The sequence below is a fragment of the Bactrocera oleae genome, chromosome 6 (assembly GCF_042242935.1).
Source record: "Bactrocera oleae isolate idBacOlea1 chromosome 6, idBacOlea1, whole genome shotgun sequence".
Lineage (NCBI taxonomy): Eukaryota > Metazoa > Arthropoda > Insecta > Diptera > Tephritidae > Bactrocera > Bactrocera oleae.
In genome coordinates, this window is record NC_091540.1 from 12,249,727 (window position 1) to 12,269,295 (window position 19,569).

General features: G+C 37.5%; 1 protein-coding gene and 1 long non-coding RNA gene across 3 annotated transcripts in view; one reads left to right on the plus strand and one right to left on the minus strand.

Moving 5' to 3' along the window:
• Positions 1 to 3,488: 3,488 nt before the first annotated feature.
• On the minus strand, positions 3,489 to 19,562 carry LOC138857820 (uncharacterized). Its single transcript, XR_011397017.1, has 2 exons — positions 19,353 to 19,562; positions 3,489 to 3,665 (listed from the first exon to the last, which is right to left on the minus strand). It is a non-coding gene; the product is annotated as an uncharacterized lncRNA (long non-coding RNA).
• Positions 3,665 to 19,569, plus strand: part of LOC106622584 (uncharacterized) — a 28,913-nt gene continuing 13,008 nt past the window's right edge. The window contains exons 1-3 of one of the 2 annotated variants that reach the window (XM_014241806.3): positions 3,665 to 4,726; positions 18,421 to 19,267; positions 19,381 to 19,491. In XM_014241806.3, the coding sequence (XP_014097281.1) occupies positions 4,657 to 4,726; positions 18,421 to 19,267; positions 19,381 to 19,491 (1,028 nt within the window). In that variant the 5' untranslated portion in view covers positions 3,665 to 4,656. Of the gene's footprint in view, positions 4,727 to 17,801; positions 18,141 to 18,420; positions 19,268 to 19,380; positions 19,492 to 19,569 lie in introns of those variants that run through there. The other variant, XM_036360866.2, reaches the window with a different exon arrangement.

A 19,569-nucleotide genomic window follows, 5' to 3' on the forward strand; every position in this document is an offset into this window, starting at 1 on the left:
AAACAGATGTTCCGCACGTTCAGCTGTGCGATATGACAGCTAGAGAGAGTGAGAGAGAAGGTGCTCATTGGTTACTAATAGCGCATGGCAAAGAGTTGGGGCAAATGCGTGCAACACCTTTGCGAAAGTGAGACTCACAGTCACTCACTCAACTCGTTTTCACGAAGTCACTCATACAATTAAGTGCAAAAACAAGCGCACCCGAACAATTGTTAAGTATAGGTTTGTAGGTGCGTTGCATTGTGTCATAATGTAAGCGGAGAGTAGGGATCTGAAAGATACAAATCGTTAGCCGGATGGTTGTTGTTAGTTTGGTTGGTTGATTGCTTGGTTGGTCGGTCGGTCGGTTGGCTGTTTGGGTTGGTTTGCCTTGCTTTACAGTGATGGCCCGTCTGTGTATGGAAAAAATCGTTGATTGTAACGACCTGGGTAGCCCTATAAATAGCAGCACTTTGAGCCGGTCGGATCCAGTAGCTTCGTAACAACTCTGCTGGTTAAACGTAACGTGGAAATTGGTTTGTGTAGAATAAGAAGAGGAACAATTTTTTAAAAGAACATAAGTAACAACACCACAGCACGACTACGAAGACAACGACGACGACGACGACAGTAAGAGGCAAATCATTACAAGCAACCAAAAATAGGCATATGACAAAGGACGGCAATAATTTACTCTGAATTCAGTTTTTGTAAAACCGAAACGCTAAAAAACTAAGTTTCAACCAAAATTCTGTTGTTTCATGTAAGAAAAATAAAAGAAACTGTTGTTAATTTCACAAATCCAATAAACCAGCCAGCCAGAAAGAACAGACTTGACAAATAAACCGAGCACCAAATCCATAGACATTCAAGCGAAAATCAAGCCATATTTTCTAGCTTTTTTCCATACACACACATATGCGCAATACACATACAACCACACCGGAAAACAGCTGACATATGTAATTTTCACTGTTGTTTGACTCGATGAAGTTGAAAAATTAATGGTGTGAAATTCTATTGAGCAAATAGTCGGCAAAGCCCTTGACGATGCACCGCATTAAATAGAACTTTAACAAAAATAGCAAAAACAACCAACGACAAATCAACAAAAGCACAAAACATAAATAAATAAATAAATAACCCCAAACAGCACTCTCGCTGTCCAATTAGCAAGCAATAAAATCGGTTCACTTGAAAGCGCAAGATAAAAATGTAAAATTTCGAAAATTCAGCAAAGTCCGTAAATTAAATTTTTACAGCAGAAAAGTTCTTAAATTAGCACCAAAATCAGTAGGAAAAGCATTGAACAGCCAGAGAGCACACGAGTGAAGAGTAAGTACCCCATTGACAGCGGCAAGCGCAACAAAAACCAGTCAGGAAGCTACCGAACAACAATAACAAGCAACAACCATTTCAACACGTACTAGCGAACGCTTAGCAGTAACAGCCACAGCCACAGCCACAGCAACAACGAAAACAATCAAACGGCAAATGAGTGAAAAGCAAATCAGCTGCAAGTAGCACGAGCCGTGCAGTGAGTGAGAGCGAGGCTCCAAACGTACAAGCGATAGCTCCAGCAAGGCACAAAAGCGCTGAGCAGCAACAGAGTAACACAGGCCGGAGCTAACGAGTGAGCACACAGTGACGCGTTTGAGCCAAAATAGTGGACCACCGAGCCTTGGAGCTTAGTGCCAGCGACAGAGGCAGTCAGTAGCAGCTGAGAGAGCGTCGAGTAAGCAACGTTAGTGAATCTGGTGCAAGACGACGTAGAGGAGCTAGCGCAAAGCAACGGAAATTAGCAAAGACGAGACGACGACGTGATACATAGCCAGCCAACCGACCACACGACGCACAGCCCAAAGACAACCAAAGCTACTGTTCAGCCGGCGAAACTCTGTGTAACGAAGGAGCAACGTCGATGCCAAAAACTTGAAAAGCTGCCTACGCTACGTTTAAGCAAAAGGAAGTAACATTTATAAAATAAAACCATTTTCGCAATAGAGTTGCAAAAGCAACTGAAGGAAGCAGTCCAATTTGCCATTGATATTGTGGTGGCAGCCCCAAACGCCGTAGCCGGAAAGAGAGCAGACAGTTTTCTTTTTGTTGTGAAGATAAAATAGAAGAAGCGCAAACAAAGTGCATACAAGAAAACGGCAACGAAATAGCAGTGAAGGCACAAATTTACAGTAAAAGAGTGCCCCAAGAAACCGCAAAAATACAAACGAAAAAAAAAGGAAACAACGCAAAAGAAAAATCAAGGCGCAGATAAAAAGCACAAAAAAGCCGACAAAACGCAGCGGAAAGGCGAAAATATTTCACAACAAAAAAGAAGTGTTGCAGGCAAATTTCCGGCCTAAGTGCAGAAGACCAAGCGAGCGGCGTACGGCAAAAAGTTGAAACCAGTGCAAAAAGGCTAAAAACCACAAATATAAGAAAATAAAAATAAAAAGTGATATTTTAGTGCTGTGAATGAGGCGAAGAGGAGTTGACGACGAAGCCTACAAAGCGTAGACAAATAAGCAGCTACTAAGCAGCTGAGCAAGGAACAAGGAAACTCCCACGGCCAGGAAGCCGACAAGTCGTAAGCTAAAAAGCCACACAATCAGGCAGCGAAAAACGTCGAAAAAGCCGAAAAAATTCGAATGGCTGCAGTCAGTGTAAATTAGTAAAAATTCACGCGACACACGGAAATTTGTGCGACCAGATTTCGTGGCGTAGATTTAACGGCAGCGGCTGAAAGTGGCGACTTGCAACTAGCTAAGCGTAAAATACACACAAGTTCAGGGATACAAATCATTTCATTTTTTAAAAAATACTTAACAACTTATAAAATTAATGCAAAGTAACTACACAAAAATTAATAAAATACAATAACAATAAAAAGTGAGCAATTAATAACTGTTGAAAATAAGGCAGCAGCGGTGTGCGAAAATTATTCAAAAAAATATACGTGTACGTGCAGAAAATTCGCCAAAATGTAAATTAAATTTCGACAAAGCGAAAAATTCACGCGAATTACACACGAGAAAAATATATTTCGAAAGCATTGAGGTAGATATTTACAAAGCAACCGCGCATAATACAGTAACAATTAATTAGAGTAAAAAGAAATAGAACGCAGCGGTGGAACTAGTACACAACTACTCCTTTTTTAACGCCTTTTTAAACAAGCATAATAATACAAATAATAATCAACAACAACAAACAAATTACAAAGTAATGCAAAAGTAGCGATAAAACCGTTTTAATAAAACACAAACTAATGCAAAAGCAACAAAACAAACTTAGAATAACAAATTGCAGCGTGTAAGCAGCAGTGGCGACGACAAAAGGAGCACAGACAATTTCAAATTGAACTTAGTTGTTATTTTCCAATTTCGTTTTTGTTAAGTAAAACATATAAAAAAAAATTTAAAAATCTACTAATAGACACAATAAATTATCATTAATGTTTAATAATTGTTAATTAAATAATAATCTATGGAAACCAAACGCGTTTAACTAAAGTGAAACTTAATAAGAGGACGCAGCAGATCGGTTCTTCAAAACGCACTTAAAGCAGCAGCATGTGGCGTCAAGCGAAGCATTGAAGTGGAAGAATTCGCAGGATCCAGTCAGTTGCGCCAGCAGGTCAGTGTTGCGAGATTTGTGCCGTTTTGTGTATACTTTCTTCAACTGTGTGTCTTTAATTTTAATATAAAAAAGAAAACGAAAACAATTTTTGTGATTAAAGTGCATTTCTCTAAGCGTAATTTAACTGAAGAAATAAGAAATCATTCATTATAACTAAGCAGTAAATTTAATAAACACACTACAACACCAAAAACACACGCGCATACGCGACGCTCAAAAGAAAACAAAACAAAAAAGTACGTGAAATTGTTCATTTTCCCACTCACCACGTTCGCTGCAGTCCACTGCAGCGCCAACAACATTAAAATTGGCAACACTACAACAACACGCTATCACAACCACACAACCACAGCAGCAGCCACGGGCACTGCAACAAGAGCAACAACAGCAGCAGCAGCGGCTGGGAGCGACAGCAACCATCAACACACGTGTACACAGCCAGTTAACGCCAGCAGCACCACATCCACCACAAGCATTAAGAATCTCTTTGCGCTTGTTAGCACCGCCACCGCCGTCAGCGCGGCCGTCGACATACCGCCCAGCCCAGTCACGGAGGCAGCCGTCGAAGCGACCACCGTCGATCAGAAGACAAGCGGCTACTTGGACGCAGCGGCTGTTGCCCAACGCCGGCAACAGCAGCGCTACAGCGCCAGCGGCGAGCGTGCCAAAAGCGTTGCAACACTACAGCAGCAAAGAGCGTGTGCTACGCGTAAGCGTGTTGCACAGTTGCAGGTTCAAGGCGCGCCTGAAAGTGAAGTCGAAGACGAAGTGGAAGCAGAAATCGGGCGCAAGAGTAGCGACCTTGTCAACGCCTGCGCCAATAGTGCCATTGACGACGACAGCGAGACTGAAATTGAGCCTGTCGAAGCAGCGCCCGCAGACGCGGCAGTGGTGCAGGAATTGACGCTGGCTGGGGCAGAGCGTGTGCGCGACGACGCGTTCGGCGATTTCGAGGCACAATTCGAATTGGACGCCGAGCTGGAACGCCACGCCAACGATTTGATCCACATCGATCAAGTCTTCGAGGAGCTGCGCCAGAAAATGGAAGTGCTCTCAGTACAAAATCAATATCAGGGACAATTCGGTGTCATCGGTTCAAGCAAAGTTAAAGGTGAGTGCCAAAGTTGTGCACATATTTTATGCTTTAATGAATGCGTTCTAAATATTTTTTAACTTCTAAATGTTACTTCACATAAAAATCGTATGAATTGCAAATTGTGGGTAAACGATTTTTATGCATTGGCAGCAAGCTTTTTTTTCATATTACAGTGTTTTTCGTAGTTTTGCTATTTTTGGTGTTGTTGAAAGTGAAATATGTTTAGACTTGGTTCCCAAATAATCTTGGTGTGTGTAATTCACTTGCACCGAGTTGCGAAATATGCGTGAAATGTTTATGAAATTATGACTTTTTGCTGAGTTTGGTATGCAAAAGGTAACATTTTGCAATATATACGTTATTGGTAGCTTTCTTATATTTTTTTAATTTTAGATGTAACAAAAAAAATATTCTAGTAATAAAATTGCTTTGCCCTTTTTTATTATAGCTACGAAATTTTGCTTGTAAAACAAATTTCAAAAAAGTGACGAAGAAGTTACTTCTAGAGAAACTTTTAATAAAATTAGAGTAGACATTAAAAAAATATTATAGCAAAAAGCTTGTTAATACTTTTTTCAAAGTGGTCTATTTGATTCGAGTAAGTTACTTTTAGTTAAAATTTTTATAAATTTAATTTGAAAAATATATTAAATTTTTAGGTTTCTTATATTTTGCGTTGTGTTCTAGGCTTTAGATTTATATTAAAAATAAAAAATTAATAATTATTATATGAAAAAGTTTATTAATTTATTTCGCTCCATTATGAAACACAATTGTTACACCGAAATTTTCACACCATACTCAGTCAATTAAAACAACAATTTAGATTTAGTTGTCAATTAAATTAATGCTTATTTTTTATTGCCAAAGCAGCGGTTTTAACCTTTTATGCGAGCAATAATTAAATTATGTCATTTTCACACTTGCTATGTTCGACTGATTTGCTTCATTCTAGCGTGTAATATTTTGCTTAAACAAACTCCATTGGTCATTAAATTATTTAAATATAACACTTAGAAAATAATTTGCATTTTTTGCCTTGGCCGCTTGAGTTATTGTTTATAAAAGAAATTAAGCAATTTTCGAAAATAATTGCATCCGGCCAATGACACAGTTTATGTTGAATACGTATCAATCGGCTATTAACGCTAAATGCCTGTTGTTATTATTGTTAGTTTTTTTTTGTAGCGACATTGCAAGTAAAAAATAATAATTTAAATAGCGGCATTATTAGTTTAGTATAAAATACTAAAATTACATAAAAAATTAAATAAAAAAATGTTTCAAAAATATTGTAATCCAACATGATTGAAATAATTGTTGAACAAAAATAAAATTTTTTTAAATATTGAATATTTTAGTACAAAATAATATTTTAATAAAAAATAATAATTTAAATAGCGGCATTATTAGTTTAGTATAAAATACTAAAATTACATAAAAAAATTAAATAAAAAAATGTTTCAAAAATATTGTAATCCAACATGATTGAAATAATTGTTGAACAAAAATAAAATTTTTTTAAATATTGAATATTTTCGTACAAAATTCCGAAATTATATAAAAATTAGAAAACCTTAATATTTAAAATAAAATATATTATAATAAAAGTATTGAAACTCAAAGTAAAAACGAAAAACTTTTAAATTTGCTTTAAAAAATAAATATATTTGAAAATTTGCTTATAGTTTAGAATAGTAAAATTAACAAGCATGCCACAGTTATTCAAAACAAGACAAGTACTGAAAATTTCTATCTTTAAATACCGTTAGATATTTGAAAAAAAAAACTTATTAGAAAAATCGCTTACCAATTCACTCGAGTAACTCTAATATTAATAATAATAATAATGGTAATAATAATAATAATAATAATAATAATAATAATAACAATAAAATCACGGCTTCAGCCAACAGCAGCGAAAATATGCTGAAAGTCACTTAATTCGCTCAGTTTACTTTCGTTGTTGTTGTTGTTGCTGTTTTTTCGGTATTAATTACATGCTTGGATTTTGTAATGATTATTTCATGAAGTAGAGTGTAGTCAATTTTCAGCCAACAAGCTGTTTTCATTAATATTATTTTTCGGTTGATTAACGGCGACACCATAACCAAACACACACGCACACATACACATTAACAATGACAAACGAACGCATATCTTAAACACATATGTACATAATTTATTTCGCTGAGTAGTTGCATATGCACAGGCTGACAGGCACGCACACAGGCATATATATAGACATACATACATACATATATATGTATGTACGTGTCTCTTGAATTTTCCATCCACTAATGTGCCACCGCTCATTGTGTAAAACGCGCCGCCGTTACTCCGCCAAAGTGGACTAAATGACTTTATAGTTGCCTTTTTTTCGAAATTAAATTTTCAAACTCTCTGCCTGCTTAGCAGCAGACACTCCCCTTTGGCCGCCTGCTCTAAGGCGACGAACTTGTTTTCGTCTCACTGTTTATTTTAGAATTATCACAAACACATATTTTTATGACTGCATGTGTGTTTTTGGACATATATATATATATATGTGTGTGTGTGCATACAATAGAGTCTTCAAATTTCAGGGTCAAAACGGCTTCAGCTGCGAATCGCCCATTAAATGAAAATGATATATGACCAGCACTTCACACATGACACTCCACGCTGCACCGCACCGCAACGCGCGGCTTCGCACTGCTTAGCTCAGCTCTACAGCTGCTTTGCTCAGCGTGCCATGTGTGTGTGTGTGTTTAGAAGAACCTTTTTTTTTCTTTGACAATATTCTATTTCATTGTTTCAAACAATACCGCGATTTTTTTTTTTTATTTCTCTTTTAACCTTTTGTCAGCAGCGAGTGAAATTCGGTTAGCTTCCGAGCTGGTTAGAATTTTGTTGATATTTGAGCGCCACTTAGAACAAAAGCGTGCACGAAATGTGGCGCAAAGGCACTCGCGCACTTACATATATGTATATATACAGTCATATACTAATATACAATATATATATCTATATATAAACAAAGAAATAAAATATATACAATATAAAAAAATCGTTTATAAAACTGCTAAAAACGCGAATCATGCGCTGAAAATAAAAATAAAAAAACTACCACTTTATTCTTTCGCTAATTGCTGCCAGCAAATTCTGTAAATAAAAGATAATAATCTGTTAATTGTTTAGATTATCGAATTGGCTGCATAGCAGCGCTTCGGGGAATTCCTTGTTTGCCTTCAAGCATTCAAAATGGGAAATGGTAATAAAAAGTTGCTACAGAACACCAGACAGCTTCATAAATTTTCAGTTTTTATTTAGGGAAAACATTTTTGCTAAGCTTTTTTAGCCTGTTTACATGCGGGCATCACGAGCAATAGCTAGCAACAGATTATTATCGGCTGTGTATAAAGTGAAATTACTTTTGAAAACTGAAACCATTTAAAACCGCACCATGAACCTTTAGTGAGGAAAGCGCTTTCAACGGCATTTTCGAAAAAAACATTTTTCAATCACACGTATTTTCACACACACATTCACATAAGCACAAACACTCTGGCGCCATTAAAAATTTCCAGCGAATTCATTCTTTTCGTAACTATTTGTTTAGACAACTACTGTGCCGTGTCAGCACTGCCACTCACTATATTAACTAGCTAATGATAACAACTCATACGCAGCAGACGCACAGAGTATCGTGGCGCTATTTCCGGTATTGCTAAGAATTATCTAATTTCATAAGCGTTTTCGCTCAAATAAAAATCCGAAATTTTGAGACGTCGTGTGTGGAAACATTTATTGAAAATAAACACACTTACATACACACATAAATGTATATATTTTGCAAGTTTAACGGTATGTAAAGCACAGCCATTGAGCCTTCTGGGAAATCGTGCTAGGTGCCAATATATAATATTTTGTGTTGTAAGTGATTCGGCAAAAAACGCGTTTTCCATGAACTGAAGTCAATTTTAAGGCAATAAATTTTAATAAACGATATACTGTAATAACCGAGTGTGAGCATTGAATCGTTGAAGGTAAAAATTTCGTTAGAAAGTCGAAATAATAAATAATTAAAATTGCTTAGTATGTTAAAATTCTTGCGGCTTAAAATTCATACCTAATAATATACTATATAATAATACTTCGCTTAATAACTCGAAGATATGTAAAGGAGCGTCAAGCACACTTTACTGCTTGCACATTTTAACACTTTATTTCATTGATAGGCTGAGCTAAGCTTTGGCACAATGCATTTGCTAGGGACACTAGAATGAAAAATTATTACATAAAATTAAGATAAGCAATAAAATATATAACTGGTGGAGCTTATGAAATAAAAACATCACAAAATATTTATTATTTTATATCCTTATTGGATACACATTATTATGTCGGAGAAAACAAGTTCTTAACTTGGACAACTTATTCAAAAAATTCGAACAAAAAAAATTTTTAAAATTAGTTAAATATTTTTCATTGCATATTTTGTAATTGTTGTTATAAAATTCCAAAAACCTATTCAAATTTGTTTTTGCTGACACAGCTTTTGTATGCAAAATGTTGTGTTAATTGACTTTTCCAAAAAAATGTTTGAAACAACCCTAAAGTACACAAGCATAGTAGGGTGGAGCGAAAAAATTTGTTTATATTTTTTTGTATATTATATTATAAATTATATATATTAGAAAAAAAAAAAAAATTTTTGGACAAAAAAAAAATTTTTTTTAACATCTGGAGGCGCACTCAGTTTTAAAGTAAGTTTCGAGTCAAAATTTTTTTTGGACAAGAAAAAATTATTTTTGGTTTAAACTTTTTACATTTATATAAAAATTACGAAATATGACGGTTTTTGACTCAAAATTTATTTTAGCGCTTAAGGAAAGCATGTTGTCGTTTAAGACTTTTTTTTAAAACTCCAATAATGACCAAAAAAAATTGTTTTAAGTTAGCCAGAAAGGGGACTCTACACAGCTTCTAGAACACTTAACAAAAACTTTTTACGAAATGAAAATTTTAACTCAAAAATTTACTTTTTTACTAAGTGCGCCGCCTCTAGATGTTAAGAAAATTTTTTTTTGTCCAAAAATTTTCTTTTTTTTATCATCTACAGATTTTACCCCCAGGCTAAGCAAAAAAAAAATTTTTTTTCGCTCCACCCTAATGTATAGTACTGCCAACACAAAAAAAAATGCGTCTGCCTCTATGTGACGAACTCAACTAACGCCTTGAATTTGCACCACTTCCAACTAAATTTATTAAAAATTCACAAAATTCCACACAAGCGCGTCGCAGGCGAAACTGAAAAGTCGAAAAACATAAATGTGTGGCTTTCAAACTTTATGGCAAAATACACTTTTCAGCTTATGCTAAAATATATGCTATATACTCTAGAATGTTGGTGTGTTTGAACTTAGCGGTATTGTAATAACTGCCGCAAATACCCAGCGCACGCCGCACTGACAAACTGAATGAATTTTAAAATTTAATCAACCACACCTCTGAAAAGAAGCACCAAACAGAACTAAAAAAATAACCGCAAATCTACCGAAAAAGCAAAAAAAAAAATAATCTAAAACTAAATCAAAAATGCAGAATTGTTAAGCTTCAGCTTGTGTATATGTGGGTGTATGTGACTCCATTGGATTATACAGCCAACTAGTGAGCTGCGGCCTTTTGAGGCACTTAGTAACCGAAATACGCTCCACTACCACACACACACAAACAGATATATATACATACACATGAAGAGCTTGGCTTGCTTGGCTGTGTAGTAATCGCCTTGTATGGCTTTGCACCGCAATCGTATGCGCCAGCGATGGCATTATAAAGTCGGTGGCCAAACAAGTATGACATGACGCTCCAGGGATTATGCAACTTCCTGTTAATCCTGTCACTTGGGCGAGCTCGGTACAGATTCGCCAGTGAGCGTGTGTGTGTGTGTTTGTACGAGTGCTTGTAGTTCTACACACCTAAATTCTAGTGTCGCGTCGAGTGGAGTCGAGTGGTGCGCACAAAAGGCAATTTTCATGAAAGCGAGCGTCAAATGGCAAGAGGAAGCCAAAGTGAATTGCTAAAAGCAGCAGGATAAAAGGGAAGCGCCGAAAGGCTGAGCAAGCCAGCTGAGTGCTAGCGGCAGGCAGGACACACGCGCAGGCAAGTAGCGCAATGAAGTTGTAGCAGCAAAAAACAGGCTCTGGGCAATTGAAATCCACACCGAGTAAAGAAGAGCGCAAAGTTTATGGCATGACGAGGCAGTTGGTGTGCGCGTTGGCGCTCTGGGTTTCCAAGAGGCGCGCTTGATTTCGGCGAGTCTGGCCGGCATTCTAACAGCACAGTTCGCAGTCAACGCAGACGAGTGGTCGTCGGAGGGCGCGTCTAAATGTCGCTATGCCAGACTACCCGCCAGCAGATACGTACCGCTGCCCGCACGTCCAGCTGCTGCCAACAAATTGTGGTTCATTTTGCAATTGCCGAGCTTCGTTGGCTACAACTGATCGTTCTTTTAATTGGAATGAAAAAACAAACAAACAAAAAATGTCAAAGTAGCGAGTGCGGCGGCCGCGCGGTTGCCTACTGGACACTTTGCCGTTGCCAAGTTGGCCACGGCGCACTACTCGTATCTACTTTAGCTGCCACATCAGCGCTTTCTTAGCTACACACAGTTACTCGCGCACATGTTTGTATGTATGCGAGTTCTTTGCCACCTCTTTCGGCTCATCATCTCAAAACCGGCCTTGCGTTTTCATACGGCTTTTGTGGTTTTGAAAATTGCAGTCAATTTAATTTCATGTTTGACTGCGTCCACACCAACTGCTTTACCCCCTCCCTGCCGCACACGTTCCCTTTGAAGTCACTACTAGTTTTTTTTCTGTAACTTTTATTTTAGTAGACATTTTTATTTGCATGTGTTCGCACACAACCACACACACATATGACGCTCGTGTATGCACATTCTGTTGCCCGCATAAATTACATACTTTATTGCCGAGTGTACGCGTTCGCCAAAAAAAAGGATGTGTCGTCTGAAGGACATTTGCATGCAAACGTTTCTACGCGCACGTACACACACACACACACATCAGTTGCTTGCTCGGCGCTGCTATGTTTTGCGTCATCGCTCTTGTCGTTGTCCTTTGAATCCTTTGAATTAGATTCGTTGTCGAGCGCGCGACGCGGCGTGGTGCGTTGCGCATCAGTGCAGCTGTATAAGCCGACCCACTGCATTGTTGTGCGGCGCAGCTGCTGCCGCCTGCCAGCCCATGCCCGTCTGCGCGCCTGCTAGCTCAATTAACTATTGAGTTTTTGTCAAACTTTTCTTGTTCGACACACATTCACGCGCATTTCAAATTGCATATGCTTTTTCGTGTTGTTGCCGCTTTCTCGTTGCTTTGTTTTATTTGTTGCTATTGTTTTTTTTTCTTTTTTAATTTTGTTGGTTCGTTACTTGTTGTTGCAGACTTTTGTGTTGTTCGTTGTTGAATTAGCTTTGGAAATTTTGTAATTAAGCTCGCAAGCGAACGCTTTGAACGCCGCCTACCAGCGCTCACACAACCACACACACACAAACACATCCGCAGTTACCACGGCCAACTCTGGTGCGTTCTGTGCCAAAAAGAATTGCGAAAAACACACAAACTGCTTATGTATATGCAAATCGGCTAGCACACCCACGCGCTCACACACATCCACACACTAACAAAATCTACTCGTTGTTTTGCTATTTGTTTTTATACGCCAAATAGGGTATATTAAGTTTGCCCCAATGTTTGTAATACCCAAAAGGAAATGTGAAATACCTCATAAAGTTTATATATAAATGATCAGTGTAATGAGCTGAGTTGATTTAGTCATGTCCGTCTATCTGTATATACGCGAACTAGTTCCTCAGTTTTTGAGGTATTGACCTCTAATTTTGAACAGATCCTTTTCTCCCCAGGAAACTGCTCACTTGTCGGAACCGCCAATTTCGGACCACTATATCATATAGCTGCCATACAAACTGAACTATCGGAATCTAGTACTTGTATGGGAAACTTTTTTATTTGACGCAATATCTTCACGAAATTTGGCATGAGTTATTTTCTAAGGCAACAATGTTATCGCCGTAGAAACTGTTTAGATCGGATCAGTATAGCATATAGCTGCCACACAAAGTGAATGAGCGGAATCAAGTGCTTGTATAGAAAACTTTTACATTTGAGGAGATATGTTCAAGGAATTTGGCATGGGCTATTATCCAAGGCAACGGTGCAATCTTTGAAGAATTGGTTCAAATCGAGTCACTTCAGCATATAACTATTATACAAACTGTCCGATCAGAGATCTTGTAAGAAATATTTTGTATTTGTGAAGTGTATTATAGCTACGGTCCAACCGAAGCTAACGTTTTTTCTTGTTTTTTTTTTTGGTTTTATATATTCGCGTGCCCCACTCGCTTGTTGTTTGAAGTGCTTGCTGCGACGCACAAGTCGAAATTTCCAGTGTTTCGGCACTGTGAAAAAACAGTCGAAATTATTTGACAAAATGTAATAGCTACTCTATATAAAATTTTTGACATCTGCAACAGTTCATTCAAACTGTGTAACGACCTCAATTTGCCCTCCCGACTATGACTGAGTTTACGCAACTGAAACCCGAATTTAAAGCCGACCGAAGACTCTGAACTCGACACCATTCCCCAAATTATTTGGCCCAACTAATTGAATGTGGGTGCAAATATAATTTAGCTTGTTCCTCACAAAGCCTCCTCCAAATGTCAAAATATCATTGCAAACCTGTAATTTTACCAAAGCCGTTATTTTTCAAAAATATTTTCTGAAGAAAAACTAGTCTTTGTTTATTCATCTTTTTAAAAAATATTTTCTAAAAAACAAACTATTATTCATTTTTTCTTGCCCAACAAAAATTTGAGCAATTTCTAAAGCGAAATGTACCACTGTGCGCTCGCGCGTGTAGACGAGCCATGATGCAATAATCATTTACATATTTTTCTGTTTAATGCGAGCTGTTGTCTATTTTTTATTGTCTTGGCTTGTTGGTTTTGTTGTTGTTGCGCCATTCTTGCTGACATATCATCATTGCGCTCCCACTGACATTTTATATTATATGTAAGTCGCTATATATATAAATATATATACTTGTACACACATATGTGTGTGTGTGTGTCGCAGTCATGTGCAATTTTGCTTTTGTCAAGCGATTACAACAACAACGAAAAGCTCGCTTGTTGGCGCACAGCTGTGGCTAGTCTGGCTCTTGCCAAGTTTTGCGCCACCACCCGCTGGCATTTACATATGTATGTACAAGCATGACATACATACATATACATATACCATATATGTACATACAACATACACAGACATATACCATATATACAATACATATGTACATCTACATGTCTCCATTATTTAATCCTTCGTTTGCGCTGAACGTCTGTTCGCAATTAAAACAGGAAAAATAACAAAATATGGCACACAAAAGAAATTTGCTGTAAAAACAGCAGTAACAACAACAACAACAACAACGAAAACACAAAGCGCACCGCCGCTGTGTCTACTAAAATTTCACCTTCGCCTTGTCGAACCGAGCAGAATGTATTATAAATCTCGCTGTATGCGCGTCAACCCGCTTATTCGCCCGCTTGTCAGCTCGCCAGCTTGACATATTGTTGCTTACGGTTTGCACATTTGTTGCTATTGTCACCCATTGCCACAAAGCGTTGCATGAAATCATACAATTGCACATGCATATGAGCTAGCTGTTCCTAATACGGTGCAAAATGTTTGTGTTTGTTTTCGTTGTTGTTGCTGCTGCTGCTTCTTCTTCATTTTTTTTCATATTTTTTTTTTGCTTTTCCACATTATTGTAATTTTTCAACGACTGTTGCTAACGAAAGCGCTATTGCGACTGAGGGTCTCGCTATTGTGGTTGTTGTGACACGTGGTTATGTAGTCGCTTTTTGTGTTGTGTTGTTGTTGTTGTTGCAAAGTATGTCTTTGTGATTTTTGCTTAGGCTTATTGGCAATACAGTGAACGTACTGCAGTGAGCTATGCTAAACTGCATTTATGCACATGTGAAGAAATATTCGCACACATTGCCATACACACATACACGTATACATATATGTACATATAACTATATATTACAATGCTGCATGTTTAAGTAGGCAGGTTGCAGGGAGAGCGCATAGATAGCAGCATACTCTTGCTTAATATGAAAAACTCGAGGATGTCTGCACTCGTAGGTGGCGCTTCTGTGGCAGGAGTTGCTGGTCAAACGCTCTGTAATTGTCAACACACACATAGATGCATACATACAATAAAAGAAGACAAAGTATTGCTTATAACTTTGCACAAACACGGCAAAAAGAAATTACAACAACAACACGAGTATACTTAAGCAAATGTATCAAGAAAAATTTCTCATATTTATCAACGTGGCAGCAATTTGTTTATTTGTGTTTTTTTTGCCTGAAAGCAGTCTAATATGTGTAATGAAAGCAGCTGTTTTTTTTTTTACACACCCTAATCTATATATATGTATGTAAAAAGACTGGCATATATGTATTTACATGTATATAGTCATGAGGCATTGACATCAAATTCGTTCGTGTAAAACATGGTCGTACGTCTGTCCGTCAAAAAAGCTGACGACTGCTTATTTGTTGTAATTCCTATCTAATAAGGTGCTGCAATAAAGCTTAACTTGCATGGCTTTCATTTGCTTCAGTTTACCTCACATTTATTCCATATTTGCTATATGTTTTTCCAGTTCAGCTCAAACGACTGCACGCTGTTGCCAACTGCCCAATAAATATTTACTATATATACTTGTATTCAAGCAAACATATATACGCCGTTGCAATTGTTTTGAACGTGTTAGGAAGAGAAATTTCTCGCATTGTTCGCATTTTGTTAGCAAACAATATTTGTTTCACCAAATCGGTTTTATAAACAAAAATGAAAACTTTCATAAGTTGCTCTATAAATGTCACCGAATTAAACTGAATTTGTATAAGAAATTAAGAAAACAAGATTTTGAGATTTTAGAATTTACATTTTTTTCGTGTATTTTATAATTATTTCTTAAATTTTATAACGTTTCAAAAAGGTCATTTGATTTATATACAGTATTGTTAAAAAGCATTACTTTAAAAAAACATCAACCAACTTAAGTGTTTTTAGAAAATGTTGATTTTTCAATTCTTATTTATATTAAATACAATTTATTATAAAAATATTTGTTCAACAATGGTTATAAAATATCTTTGTTTGATATTATCATTGTCGAGCGTATGATTTTTCCATAACTTTGATTCTCAAGCTTCGACACTTACATGATGTCATCATATATTTTCTTAAAATTTGTCTTCATGCTTTTATCTTACTCGTTCTAAGCCTATTTAAAAGCTAAAAATTCAAAAAAATCTATTTTTTTTCATATTTTCAAAGTTTAACTATTTAAGAATATGTCTACGTGAGATTTTTTGAAAATTTAAATTATTTTCGGAGATATAGACATTTTACTCACCCGGCCTTCAAACTGGTTTGGCTGCGTCTAATCGAACAAAATAATTTACGCGAAACTTTAAATGCCTTTCTCTCAGTGAGTAAAAGTTTTAATAATAAAAGCACTCTACTGCTGGCTTCAAACTATTAGAAAACTGATTAAGACTAGTTTTTTTTTTAATACGAATATCTCACTTTCTACGTTTTAGACAATTTAGTCATACTATTTCATAACTTTAAGATTTCCAATATGAAGCCAATTTCTCTGAATTATAAAAAATTAAATTTCATTTATTGATTTATAAAAAATGTATTAAATAAATGTTCAAATTTTTTATTGATTGAAATTTTCGCACCCTAGCTCTTTTTCTATAATAATTTCATAAATTTTACGCTTTTTAAAAATCTATAAACAATTTTTTTTTGCGTTTGAGTAATCTGTACATATTTTTAGACTTTTATACAAGTTATTTATCCTTATTAACAATATATATACAATATATACATAATTATCTACACTACCGACCAGCATTGTCTTAAAATAACCCACAACTGGACCAGTTCTTAAAACACCTAACCTCAAGCCACTCTGCCACTATGCACATGTTACCTAACCCTCAAACTCTCAACACGTAATCTGACATACATATCAACTCTACGCTTATATGTAAAATGCAATGTGCTATGTCTGCATGGGTGTGAGTGCGAGCGAATGTGAGTTAGAATGTAATGTAAGTGCACGCTCATCTTCACTTTCAATATTTACACAAACACACTTGCATAGTCATGTAATTGCACATACACACACACATACACCTACATACATGGCAATGAGTATGTGCAACAACAACAACAAGTAAAGCGAGTAAATAAATGTTAAAGCAAACGAGCGAATGTCACGCTAGCACGTCGGAGACACGCAAGCCAAGAAAGAACGGCTGATTTCCAGCTGTGTTGCCAGGCGATTTCGTCTCATCCCCACTGTTGTTGTGCACAAACCAGCATATATGACACGCTTACACAACTTACACTGGCACATTGCACTTGTTGTACAAACAACAAGTCAGCTGTTTTGAGTAACAGCTGTTCCCCTGCACTAACTGTAGCAACGTTCGCGGCTCTCGGCTTTCTATGTGTGTGTGTGTGTAAATGCAGCGCCTGCGCTTAGCGCGCTGTTAACTGTCTCAGCAGAGCGCGTTAACAGCGCTGGTCTCTGCAAACGTGTCTAACTTACAGCATACTGTTAAACGCTATTAACGGCTGTGAGGCCGCAAGTGTGCTATGTATAGGTGTTGTTGGCATGTGTGCATTCTGCTCTTTTCACTTTCGCTGATAGTCAGCTGTTGGCTGTTTGGGTTTTTACTTTATTTCTAACAGCTGTTATGCGCTGCTGTACATAATTAGGGGATTGTGTTTTGAGCATGATTACTGCACTGTAGTTTATTTTGAGGCATGTAAATAAAAGCGCTGTTACTGCGACCTTTGGACACTCCTCTGCTGTGCAATAACAGAATGTTGGAGAATGGGTTGTGTGTCGGCGCACAGCTGTTTATTATTTACATTTATGTACCATATATATATATATACAGTGCTATGTATAGGCTATGTAAGTGAGAAAGTAACCGGCCGGTGTAATGTGCGCATGCTGACTTGAAAGTACCGTGGAAAATTTATCAAGTGAATTTGGTAGCGAAAAAGACGAATATTGACAATTAGCAGAAAATTTATGCTGTAAATTTGCAATCAGGCGCAACGGTTTAGTGATTTGTGTCGGTAGTAGAAGATTTGACGAACTGTAAAGTGCAATTATTATTTGGCGTATTACGGTTGTGTTGCGAGAAGCGAGCTCAGATGACAAATTTCGTAGCAACTCCACATATGCCAGCTCACACGCCTTTAGCGACAATTATGCCTTGTCGACAACGCTGTATGTACATTAATATATGCCATATTGTATGCACACATATATGCATGTATGTGTGTGTTTATATGTAGAAGCAGAAGCTGGCAGCTAAAATCGCTTACTCCATTAATTTGGAGTGCAAGTTTCTCATAGTACGCTGCCGGCTTTAAGCATGCCACCTACTAGCAACCGATAATATTTTCATTTTAATTCTAATTTATATTTTGAATAAACAAAGCAACTTGTCAATTGCCTGCAAAAGAAAATCTAATGAATTGTTCTGTTCTCCACTTTCAATCGATAGACTGGGCGAGTCCGCTAACGCCACCACCACCAACAACACAGTTGCCAACAGGCAACAATACAACCAGCGACAACGTTGTGCACAATCAACGCAACAACAGCAACAACCGAAGCTTAAGCTATAAACAACAAGCGAGCACAGAAGAGGACGAAGCGGAGCAGCCAGCGCTGCTGTTGTATGCTGAGGACGCCGTAGAGAGCGGTGACATTGTGGACGGCGTCAATTGGTCAGCGCCACAGAAGCAAGCACACCACAATCAAACAAATCATCACGAGCAGCGACACCAACACTTCTATTATAACAATCACCATTACGGTGGCGCTCAACACAATAACCAACAATATCATCAACATCACCACCAACACCACTACAATCACTTGGAACAACACGACAACAATTACCACCATTATCAAAAGGAACAGCAACAACAAAAACACTATAGTGAACAACAAAAACGCGCAACACAAGAGAAGCAAAAGCAAAAAACAGCGCCAACCAACAATAGCAAGCAAACGGCTATGGAGGCCACTTACAACAACAATCTGTTCTACTATGAACCACCAGTAGCGGCCGGCATCACACCGACAGGCTCACCAACATCGGGCAGTTGTTTCGGCAGCGCCACTACCGATGTGGACATAGCCGCGGTCAATGAGCTGGCGCAGCGCGTGCAGACGGAGCTGCGTGACGCGAAGAAGCGCCACTTGGACTGCACCGAAGTTTCGCTGCCATATGATCTCATGCCGCGCATTGCGGCCGAAATAATTAAGGCTTCGGAGCGGGAACCGTGTGGCGTGCGCGGCTGTTCGCTGTACATTGATTTCGAATGCGAACCGAGCAATGTGAGGTGAGCGCGCTACAAATAAAATTTCAACATTAATCTAATCTAACCTCAAAAAATTTAAGCTAGTTTATATTTACACAATACTCACACTTTTCTTTATGTGTTTTAATTCGCAGACGCATTGCCTCGTTCAAAGTGGACGACTGCACTGTCTCCACCTTCGAGCTGTATCTTACGCTGAAACAAGACAAGAGCGGCTGGACTTCGCTGTTACCGCAGTTCATCAAGTATGTAGCCTGTCTTCACTATTTCCAACGCTTCGTGCATTTTAACTGTACACGTGTTTATTGTAAATTTTAACACAA